The 12,244-nt window shown below is 38.3% G+C and overlaps 1 protein-coding gene across 1 annotated transcript in view; it reads right to left on the reverse strand.

Annotated features, from left to right (window-relative positions):
* BEND2 (BEN domain containing 2) overlaps positions 1-12,244 on the reverse strand; it is a 49,631-nt gene that overhangs the window by 11,050 nt on the left and 26,337 nt on the right. The window contains exons 6-10 of the mRNA XM_043991343.1: positions 8,458-8,959; positions 7,424-7,624; positions 6,036-6,157; positions 4,205-4,427; positions 1,048-1,251 (exon numbers count right to left, since the gene is read on the reverse strand). Coding sequence (XP_043847278.1) covers positions 1,048-1,251; positions 4,205-4,427; positions 6,036-6,157; positions 7,424-7,624; positions 8,458-8,959 — 1,252 coding nt within the window. The remainder of the gene's footprint in view (positions 1-1,047; positions 1,252-4,204; positions 4,428-6,035; positions 6,158-7,423; positions 7,625-8,457; positions 8,960-12,244) is intronic.

A 12,244-nucleotide genomic window follows, 5' to 3' on the forward strand; every position in this document is an offset into this window, starting at 1 on the left:
TGTATAATGACCCGCCTCTATTAAAAGAGTATAAAACCCCTGGCCACACCAGGCAGGAGCTTCTCTTGTCTGGTGCTTGGCTCTCCCTCTTAGGACAGTGTAGGTCTGGTAGGTCTCCTTGACACCACTTTCTAGAGATGGCATGGGTCTTTTGCGGCTTTTCTCCTGTTCTTGCTAACCACCATGTTGAAGATCTCTCCCTGCTTTCTCTACCACATGGTCAATCCTTTACTGGTATGTAATATTCGTATTAATTAATAGTAAATACTTACTGCCAAAATGGTTCTAAATAATAATTAATTTAAAAAAACACACAGAGTAAAGAGGGAAAATTGTTCAAATATGCCAAACATAAATAGTATAGCAAAGTTGGCCCTGAAATTTTTCCCTAAAGAAACTCATTTCCAATTTTATATAAGTAAATATTTTTCTTTGAAATAAAGAAAAAAATCCCAGAGTACATTAAATTTCACTTCTCAGGTTTTTTTTTAAGAAATGCCTGTATTCTGCATCTCAGGGGATGAATAGGTGATACTATGGCCTGATAAACTGAACAAGATTAATAGATAAAATATTTTTTTCGGTCCTTGAAATAATTCCTACACAAACTATGAGTAACCAATACTTCAATTGGGAGTCCATAATATATCCTTAAAAAGAGGTAGGTAGGGGTAGGACAGAATCAAGACATGGAGGGAAAGGAAGCATTTTTGCAATGGACAGAGTTTTATTTCTGGCCCATAATGTTTGACTTTTTTTTTTAATAGCACAGACAAATCAATAGCAAATCTATTTACCAAACACATCCATAACACTTAGACACAGAGCTCAATTTCATATTTGTGGCTGGGTGGGTGAATGAAGGTAAGATTTTAGCTTGCTCTGGCTGTCATTTGGTGGGATAGTAGAGGAGGAATGAATCCAGATCTTAATTTCACTGCAGATTTCTACTTTGGGGGTGGGGGAAGAGGGTGGTGCTGTCAACAGCCCAACATAGGTAACATCACATTTTTATTTACTAGACTATAACTCTAAATTATAACGTACCTCTGAGAGCATTAATCCTGTTACAGTCAAGTGGACACATGCCACGTTCCAAGCTGCCATATACGTTGCTTTTTACCAGTACTTCCTCTGTAAAGAGGTGACGGATAAGATATCGAGCTGAAAGCTCTGGACGGGACTTTCCCTTTGCAACACAGATCACTGAAAATGGCAGTTGTACATTTCTCCATGGGTAGCCAAGAAATTCTAGAAGCAAAAATGAAAGAGACATTTCTATGGTAGATTTTAAACAACCATATTTAACATGCTTCCAAGGGGCCAAGATACTAACAAGCAGGTCTACTTTTTCTAATCCTGTTGTTTTGGGGCTGGGCCTGACTCAGTACCTTGGTAATTTATGTTCAATATTAAAACAAAATTAGGGGGGCAGCTAGGTGGCACAGTGGATTAAGCACCAGTCCTGGATTCAGGAGGACCTGAGTTCAAATCCAGCCTCAGGCACTTGACACTTACTAGCTGTGTGACCCTGGGCAAGTCACTTAACCCTCACTGCCCCGCAAAAAAAAAAAAAAAATAATAATAATAAAACAAAATTAGATGTGTACAGGTCATTCAAAAGTTAACCAAAAAAAAAAAAAGTTAACAAAAGATTTATTTAGCTATGCCAGAAGAATATTAAACAAGGATAGACATTGAGAACCATCTAGAGTTTATTTAGCTGGATGAAGCTCCTATCACAATCTACAAGTCAAGCCTCTGGGAGTCCCTCTACCTCTTGCATGTGTTGTGGTCAAGTGATGAGAAAGTGAAATCAACAGTCTGAGTCCTTAGTCCTCTGAGCCAATAACATGGTTTTTTTGGTTTTGTTTTGTTTTGTTTCGTTTTTTAGTGAGGCAATTGGGGTTAAGTGACTTGCCCAGGGTCACACAGCTAGTAAGTGTTAAGTGTCTGAGACCAGATTTGAACTCAGGTACTCCTGACTCCAGTGCTGGTGCTCTATCCAGTGTGTCACCTAGCTGCCCCTGAGCCAATAAAGTTTTAAGGAAAACTATATCTTTTAAGAAAAATTGGCCTAACTTGCATGGCAAGAGGTATTAGGATATTGTTCCCATCACACCTGTGGACTAGAGAAAATAGGAAGAGTATACAACATATATGGCATAGGATAAGAGCCATTACTGTACATATTTCCATTGTATTTCTCCCTTTTAGTATAAAAAAAGGTAGGTTTTATATGTGAGCAAATGAAGTTTAATACCTTATAAACCTAGTAATTTGACAGGTATATCTATTTTCTTATTCACATTGAAGAGGGTTTTTTCTGAAAACAAACACTATTTCTATTTATATAATTATAATTCAATTACAATTAAATTAAACTCATTCTGAAAGAAGGAAACATAAGATATGTTTTCTACTCAATATTAGGCTTAAGCTAGTTTTAAGAAGTCAATAATAAGGGGCATCTAGGTGGCCCAGTGGATAGAGTATCAGCCCTGACGTCAGGAGGACCTGAGTTCAAATCCAGCCTCAGACACTTAACACTAACTAGCTGTGTGACCCTGGGCAAGTCACTTAACCCCAACTGCCTCACCAAAAAAAAAAAGTCAATAGTAAGGGGCAACTAGGTGGCACAGTAGATAAAGCAGTGGCCTTGGATTCAGGAGGACCCGAGTTCAAATCCAGCCTCAGACACTTGACACTTACTAGCTGTGTGACCCTGGGCAAGTCATTTAACCCTCACTGCCCTGCCAAAAAAAATTAGTAAAATGCTAAACCATTTTAGCAATTTAACTAAAACAACCAATTTTAGGAGTTTTTTCCATTTTTCAGCTGTATAATTTTGGTTGATTGTTGTCCTTCATTCTCAAAGAGGACCAAAATAACATCACTATGTTAGAGTCAAGTTACACTGTGTCCAACTGTGGCTGATCAGACCAATATGAGCTTGGAAATCTCTACCATAGTTTGGGCACAAACAGTCTATGTGAACATTTGGGTAGGATTCTCTAAATTTGCACATCTCGCATTTCTTTTGGGTATAATTTAAAATGTATTATGTTACCCCTTTATTATCATCTATCTTCAGCCCATAACATGTCCACATTTCATATTTGACAAAAAGTTGTGAAACTTTACATTAACCAAAAATCTATTCTATAACTTTTTTTGGTAAAGGATCTATTCTTACAGAAACAGAAACTGATTTTATAGGCTATAAGCAGATTCCAAAGCTTGGACTCAAAACCTGGAATGCATAGCACAAATCAGCTTATAGACATATTTTCCTTAGAGTTAGCATATTAAGCTCATATAGTCACAAACAACTGTGTCCCCTCTGGTGTCAATCTATAGTTTTGGTGCTAAAAAAGTGAATCTTAGCTGACACAGTGCACAGGACAAACAATTAACACATCCCAACTTCCCCAACCACAGATGCCATGTGATGTGAGATACTGATGTCAATAGAAAATCCCTTTGGAGTGGACAAGCACAGGAAAGGCTGCACAACAGTGAAAGAGGAGAAAGTTGTGCTACTAATGATCTGTCTTAGTTATAATGTTGGGTTTTTTCTGGGGTGAGAGTACTAGAATAAGGAGGGAAACCCACATTATTCCTCTAATCTGTCAATAAAAAAGATTAGCACTACTCAAATGACACTGACCTACTGAATACCTATTATTCTTTAATGTGGACTTTTGAAAGGAAAAAGATTAGCCCACCGATTTAGCTAAACGTTCTTGTCACTTGCTACAAAACAAGATGATTGCTTACAAAGGTTTATCATTTTAATACTTAAAAAGCATGTTACAAATACTATTTGCCTTACTTTGCAGAAAGGGAAATTGATACCAAGAGGCTAAGTGATTTAATAAGTGGCAACTGCAGGTCTCTGACTCAAGTTTTCTGAATCACCATTATGATATAGTAGAAAGAGAAACAGATTTAAATCCAGGCTTTGTTATTTATCACCTGTGTGAATAGAAGCCAATTATTTAACCTCTCTAGGTCTGGTTTCTTTGTAAAATATAGGACGAAAGGACCTCTGTCATTTCTATCTCTAAATTCTATGCTTTAAGCCTGATACTCTTTCCAAGGATGTGTGTGTGTGTGTGTGTGTGTGTGTGTGTGTGTGTGTGTGTGTGTGTGTGTGTGTGTTTCACGTAATTAATGACAAGGATAAAATATTAAAACTCACGCATTGGTTCTAAAGATGGCAATTTCTTAAATGAAGGTGCTTGAAACACTTCAGGTAACGAATTACTGTCCCATGTCGAATTTTGTATTTCGTTTGTTCCTAAGGTAGTCATTTTCTGAGCCACCTGAGAATTAACTTCTCCATCTTTATCATGATCATTCAAGTCTACACAAACAGATGAATCTGGGATGCCTGGAAGTTTATCTTTGTTTTCAGTTTTCTCCTAAAATACAAAACTGTAATTAAAGAAAGCTCCACAATTAATATGCCAATAAGTCTATCTACCAAGCTCAAGATTAAAACGCCTGGGAGAGTGAACTACTCTAAAGACCAAGGAATGACTGGACTTTGGGGAATAGGGTAGAAATTTTGCAAGATACTGATGGACAGTAAGAGTAGCAAGAGGTAAAAAAAAATATATTAAAGGATGAACAAGGGAATGCTGGTACACAAAATTTCAAACTTGTGGCTATATCAATCAACAAGCATTTATGAAGCACTATGTGCTAAGAAATGTGCTATGGGCAGGTGACAGTAAGAAAAAAATAATGCCTGCATTCTAGTCAGGGAGATTACATATAAATGAATAGATACATACAAGATACATGCAGAGTAGTGGAAGGTAACCTTAAAAAGCCAGAGAAGGAAATGGCAAACCACTCCAGTATCATTGCTAAGAAAACCTCAAATGGATCCCAAGGAGTTGGAGGACATGAATGAAAACAAGCCAACAAGAACAACATCCTTTGAGAGGAAGGCTCAAGAAAGGCTATCTGTAGAAAGTGGCCTTTGAGCTGGGATTCTAAGAGGTGGAGGTAAGGAGATAATGTTTAGGGGGAATGGGGTGGGGGTGGAGAGGAAGGCAGATAATACAAAAAACACAAAGATGGGAGATGAAGTGCTGGGTGTGAGAAGTAGCAAATTGGCCAGTGTGGCTAGATTACAGATTATGTGACAGGAAGTAAAGTTTTAAGTAGCCCCAAAAGAGAGAAAGAGGTCAGATTGTGAAGAGCTTTAAATGCCAAACAATGGAGGCTTAATAACTAAAAAAACACTATTTGTATATAACATGATTTATACTCATTACTGTGTTTTCTATGAAATACTCATACTCTCTGTCATTTAAAGTTGTGAAGCAGAAGTGTAGTATTCTACAGCAAAATGCAAAGAACATTGCGTGTAACCTCCTGGGGTGGGGGTGGGGAGGGGCACATTACAAAATGAGGAATTCCACAGAATGTTAGGCTATTTAGAAAGTAGTCTGCTGGGGCTGCTAGGTGGCACAGTGGATAAAGCACCGGCCCTGTATTCAGGAGTACCTGAGTTCAAATCTGGCCTCAGACACTAGACACTTACTAGCTGTGTGACCCTGGGTCCCGCAAAAACAAAACAAAAACAGAAAGTAGTCTGCCATATGAAAAAATAATTTATATATCAATCATGATGAGAAATAGGTGGACTTCTTCACTGGCAGATTGAATTCCATGAGACTACATAACCTTATGGGATAAGCCAATGGCCATTTGATTCATTATTTTGGTAAAGACAGAAAGAATGAGCAGATGACTATTGATTCACACCTTATGAGGAATAACAACAGATGAGAATAGGAATATTTTTGTTCCTGTTTTTCAAATAAGGTATTTAAGATGTCTTAAACTCATTTTAGTTACTGACTTACCTACATACCAAAAAGAAAAATAAATAGGTAGCATGCACTCATTATTTTTAAAAAACTTAAGTTTGGCACAAAGGCTGTATATTATTTATCATGCCAGTAGTGACAGTTATAAACATAATGAAACAATATTACATGTGAAAATTAACTTACAGACTTTATTTTAGTTTCACAGCACAGACAGCGAATCATAGCATTTACTTTTGTAATGCAGGTTTTCCAGTCTCTTCCATATTCACTCAGATCATAGTTAGGAAAATGTGTTGCAAGAAATTCTGTAGATGGAATTAACCATTTAAAAATAGACAGGAATCTTAAAATTATAAACAAACAAAACACTTTATAAACAAAACTTTAAATGTATAATCTTCCCCAAATTTGATTTTTTTTCTCCGTCTCCTGAGAAAAATCAGAGTGAATGTGTTTGTCCTTCAGAGTTCTCTTTAATTTCTGTGAGATGTTTCTTAAATGCTAATTCAGAGACCAGGTCTTAAGTTTTATTCAAAGCTTGAGTAAGATAAGATGCTGGCATATTTCAGAGTTCCAAGCTGTTTAATGACCCTTTAAATCAAGTATAATTAAAGGAAGAAAGAGAGAATTCTGTAAAGATGAGCACATCTGATATTTTATATTCCTAGTCCAATCTCTTCATTTTATAGATGAGATAACTAAGGCTAAGAAAAATTAAATAAATGACTTCCCTAAGATCATAAAGGCTGTTAGCGGAAGAGCTAAAACTGTAACTTGGATCCCATGACTCCTAGTTGTGTTCTTTCAGCAGGCTTGGAGATACAGGAAACATGTTCATGCAGGACAATGTGTCAATATTATGCAGGTAACTCAGAGCTATACGATCAACTTTTTTGTTTGGATATGTTTTCTTTTCTACATGTTCTTCAATGGCAGAGAGATAATAATTATAGACTTACCAATTTTTAAAAAGGGGGGGGCAGCTAGGTGGCACAGTGGATAAAGCACTGGCCCTGGATTCAGGAGGACCTGAGTTCAAATCCAGCCTCAAACACTTGACACTTACTAGCTGTGGGACCCTGGGCAAGTCACTTAATCCTCATTGCCCTGCAAAAAAAACCCCAAACTCCAAAAATAGACAAAAAAAAATGGGCAGTGAGGTGATGTGGTGGATAAAGCTCCTGGATTCAGGAGGACCTGGGTTAAAATCTGGCCTCAGACACTCAGACACTTGACACTTACTAGCTGTGTGACCCTGGGGAAGTCACTTAACCCTCACTGCCCCGCGAAAAAAAAAAGAAGAAAAAGAAAAAGAAAAAAAAGAGGGAGATTTTGCACTGAAGAACTAGTTACTACCACCTTACAAAGAAAAGCCACAAGGATCTGATGTTAAATTTAGTTCAGGATAGATATGCATTTTGCTAAGGATTTCTGTGTTACTCAGATCTAAATTTATTTTTAATAAATGTTAACCTTCATCAATGGACCAGATGTAAACAAATTTTATGTCCCTTAAATTTATAGAAAGTTTTTTATTTGTAAAATTATTATTCCACAAATACTTTACGTACCTCTTATTGCAGCAACTTTATTGGGATCCAGAGGTCTTCGACCCCGTGCACTGATACCCATAATACTACACAGTAATGTTTCCTTGGGGAATAAAACTCGAACCAAGTAGCATGCTGCATACTTGGGTTTGGTCTTTTGACGAGCTTTCATCAAATATGTCCCAAGAACCTTGACATTCCTCTTTGGATCACCGATGTACTCTAAAAAATTAGATATAAGGGAAAAACATGCATTTATTTATTTATTTACTCATTCATTCATTCATTTATTTTTTATGGGGGCACTAAAAGGCAAAAGTCTAGGTAGGGTTTTAAGAGGGTAAAATGAACTAAACTGTCCATTTCCTGTACCCAGATCTTAATTTTTTTATACTTTTAAGTTTCTTATGCTACACCTAATTTTTATTTTAATGTTCTCTTTATTTGGTGTCTTCTTTATTGCCATGAATCTTTACCCTTTTTTGCCCTGGTCTGTACTCTTTCAACAAAGCCCCTTGTGTACTATACTAAGTAAAACCTTCCTTGTTTCCAGCAAGGAAGGGAATGAGGAACTATACTCTTTCAATGTCATGAAGACCTTCTCTCTCTCCCCACTTCTATTTCTATTCTAAAACTACAAAGTTGAAAAAGAAATAGGTAATTTTATAAGTCTCTCCTACTTTTGTCCAACAATTTCAATTTAATGAGCTATTGGTGACCAATGAAGAAAAATTTACTACTTAGAAGTAGACTCAAAGATTTCTTAATCTTTGGTTTAAATTGAGATTTTTTAGAATGAATCTTTGGACATGTATGGCTATTTCCAAAATCCAATTATAATGTTAGCCTGAACGGAGTTGTTTCATATGCTGTGGACCAAGTATATCTCTGACATAAAGGATTCTGATGGCAAAAATTAAATATAAAATTAAATGTAAGAAGAAATTTTTAAAACCCAATGATTTTCAGAATAGAAATAAGTCACTTCTGTTATTTCACTTTATGGATAAACTATAAAGAACAGACCTCCCCAGTGTGGATTGTTCAAAACTTACCCAAACTAGGATTGATGCAGATAGAAGATGAAAGTACTTGACTAAGACTTGCATTTTCCTGTGAAGATGGGTAACCCATCATCACAGTATTCCTTTCCAGACAGGTTTCTGGTTTTGTTGGTACCACTGTAGTTATTACTGGAGAACTTTTTGCAGCTGAGGTAGTATTTTCAACAACTGTGTTGACCAACTTGGATTGTAAAGAAAGGTCAGGTACTTTGTTGGCTACTACTGTGAATGGCTGATTCAATGAATGTGTTGAGACAATTACAGGAAGAGGTGGACTATGTCTGAGGTCTTGTTGCTGTAATTCAATTTTAAGTGGTGCCTGAACAGACTTTCCCACAGAGTTGGTTTCAACATGATTTTGTGGTAGCACTACTGCCAAAGATGGTCTAGGGGGAGAGATATGTATGCTGGATTCCCTTTCCACTGGCTTTTGTTCTTGAATTTTTCTATGAGGTACATGATTAGAACTTCTTGATGTAAATCCAACTGGCCTCTGAAATATTAGAGTAACATAAAGCAATTCTGAGGGAAAATGTAGTAAGGGAAAGTTAAATAAGTGTCAGACCACCAAATAAACATTTGTTCTAGCACCATGATTTTCCATTGCTTAATATGTACCATTGGAAAGGAACTTAGAGGTTATTTAGTGCCCCCACCCTCACCCATACATCAGCTCCTCTATAACCATCAATAATAAGTGGTAATTCACTGAACATTTCTAGTGATAGAGAAATCATTAAGTAGTCAATTCCATTTTCAGGGGGTTCAAATTATTATGAGTTCTCACAAGATTGACTTCCTATAACTGGTTTTAGTTCTTTATTTTGGAGTATACAGAATAAGTTTCATACTGTTTTCAAGGATTCAATAAGCAAGGGGCTAAAATTCTAGCTAGTCTGTCTAAAATCTAATGAGTGGTCGCCAATAAATTATAAGCTTTAGCAAGAGTTAGACTTTTAAGCATTTATTAAGGAGAATAAGAATTTGGTGAAGAGAAAGAGAAAGGCCTAGATTCATCTATCAAAGGGAGAGGGCTCTGCTCTCTGCCAGAGTCCACATGAAAGAGAGAGAGTCAGAGTGCCAGCCTCCCCCTTCTTCCTCCCACAAGCAAACGTCACTTCCTGACGCCAAAGAAAAGACGCATGGTCTTGTCTTCAGAGACCTTCTCCTCATGGTGGAGCTTTTCTACAGTAAGTCTCCAGCAGGTGGCGTCATTCCAATCATTACACTTAGTATGTGCCAGGCATTATGCTAGGTGATGACAAACATGAAATGGTCTCTGCCCTCAAGAAACTTATGTTTTACAGGGGAGAAAAACATGTACATAATAAGCATATACCAAAAAGATACAAAATAAACACAAGGTAGTGGGGGCAGGGTGAAGTCACTAGTTCCTAGAAGAGGAGAGGAGATCAGCAAAGGTCTCAGGTAGAAGGTAGCACTTGAGCTGAGCTTTACAGGGAGTTAGATTCTAAGAGGTGATGGTGGGAAGAAGTGCATTCAAGCAAAGAAGACACACAAAGACATGAAAATGGGAAATTAAATAAAGTGTATAAGAAAAAAGCAAGAAGGACAGTTTAGATGGACAAGAAATGAGAGTAATTATAGTAAGTCTGGTAAGTCTGGCTGTAGCCAGGTAGGAAAAGGCTTTAGATTCCAAACAGAGTAGCTTATATTTTATGCTGGAGGTTTGGGATGGGGAGGAGGGGACTGCTGGAGCTTGGTGAGTAGAGAAGTGACACAGACAGATGAGTACTTTAGGAAAATCATTTTGGCAGCTGTATGAAGGATGAATTAGAGTGGGGAGACTTGAGACAGGGAGGGTATCACATTAATACAGGTGAAATGTAATAAGGGTCTAACCTAGGGCAGTGATTGTATAAGTGAGCAGAAGGGGATGGATGTGAGAGACATTGTAGAGGTAGAATTAATAAGACTTGGCAAATAATTAGATATGAAGAAAGAGAGGGGAGAGTGAGGGATCAAGGATGACTTCAAGTTCATGAACCTGGGTTACCGGAAGGATGGTGATACTCTCAATAGCTACAGAGAAGTTCAATAAAGGGGTGAGTTTTGGAGGGAAACAACAAGTAAGTTCTATATTGGACATGTTGAGTTGGAGACACCTATGGAGTACCCAGTTCAAACTGTCCCATAAGCAGCTGGTGAGGTCAGATTGGAGCTCAGGAGGCCAGGATCAAATACATAATATAGATTTTGGAGTCATCTGCATGGGGATGGTAATTGAACCCATAAGGAAATCAGGAGATCACCAAAAAAAGAGAAGATAGAGAGAAAGGGACCCAGGAAAAAGCCCTGAGGTATGTGCATAGTTAGGCAATATGAATTATAATCCAGGAAGGAGACTAGGAAGGAACGGTCAGACAGGTAGATGCACAGCCAAGAAAATTCAGAGGAAAGAATACCTAGCCAGAGAGCGTAGTCAACAGTGTCAAATGCTGCAGAATTGAAGAAAGATGAAAATTCAGAAAAGGCCACTGGAAGTTAAGAGGTTATTGGGCCTTCTAGTACCAAGATGGCAGAGTGAGGAAGGAATTCCCTGAAGCCCTTCCAAATTCCCCTCCAAACTACTTGAAAACTGCCTCAGAACTTATCTAAGAGCAGAGAAGCAGTTTAGCAGCACAGCAGGGAAGTCTGTCTCACTAGGGTGGGAGGGGAGAAAGGTCTGAGAGCAACAGCAGCAGCAGTTATCATCACAGCAGGGGGCCTGCAGCAAGGCTCCAAAACCCAAGGCAATCCGCCAGTGAGGCCCCACCTCCCTTAAGATAGCAGTGCCCTGGGCAAGCGACCAGTCTGTGCAGCACAGTGAGGCCCCACCCTAGTGACCCAACCCTCAGCATAGGCTACCAGATAGGCCTTGATCCCATTACTGCTCCGTGGTGAGGCTGGAGCTGGCCAAGGGGTGCCAGGCAGAGACACCATACCCCTGGGGCCCTCCATCAGAAAAGCCCTGTTTCCAAAGCAACCCCCAGCAGCAAGGCCCCACCCGGGACAACTAGCAATAACATACCTCCCTCATGGCCAGCCAGTAGAAGGATATTGTTTCCATAGCAACCCAGCAGCAACCCCTCGCCCCTCCACCCCTGCCCAAGCAGGTTAAGAAAAGAAAACCTACACTCAGGGGAGTCCGACAGGGAGGCCTTACCCCCTAGGACAAGGCAGAAAGGGAACCTACCTCTAGGGCAAGCCACTAGCAGGACCCTGAGCCCTAGGGAAAAAAAAAGCTTGAGAATGCAGGACCAAAGCCCAATTCTCACATAAAAACATCGTCACAAAATAGGCAGAAAACATGAGTAAAAATTTTAAAAAGAATGTGACTATAAAACGTTACTATAGTGAAAGTGAGGATCAAGGCACAAATTTAGAAGAGGACAAAAGTGTCAAAATGGCTATGTGAAACCTCAAAGAAAAATGTAATTTAGTCTCAGGCCCAAAAAGAATTCCTGGAAGAGCTTTAAAAGGACTATAAAATAAAGAACAATTAATTCCAATATTATACAAATTATTGGGAAATATAGGTGAAAAAGGAGTTCTACCAAATTCATTTTATGACACAAATATGGTGGTGATACCAAAACCAGACAAAGCAAAAACAGAGAAAGAAAATTATAGACCAATTTCCCTAATGAATATTGATGCTTACATCTTAAATAAGATATTAGCAAGGAGATTACACCAAGTGATCACCAGGATAATACACTATGACCAGGTGGGATTTATACCAGGAGTGCAGGGCTGGTTCAACATTAGGAAAACT

This window comes from Dromiciops gliroides, chromosome 3 (genome assembly GCF_019393635.1).
Source record: "Dromiciops gliroides isolate mDroGli1 chromosome 3, mDroGli1.pri, whole genome shotgun sequence".
NCBI lineage: Eukaryota > Metazoa > Chordata > Mammalia > Microbiotheria > Microbiotheriidae > Dromiciops > Dromiciops gliroides.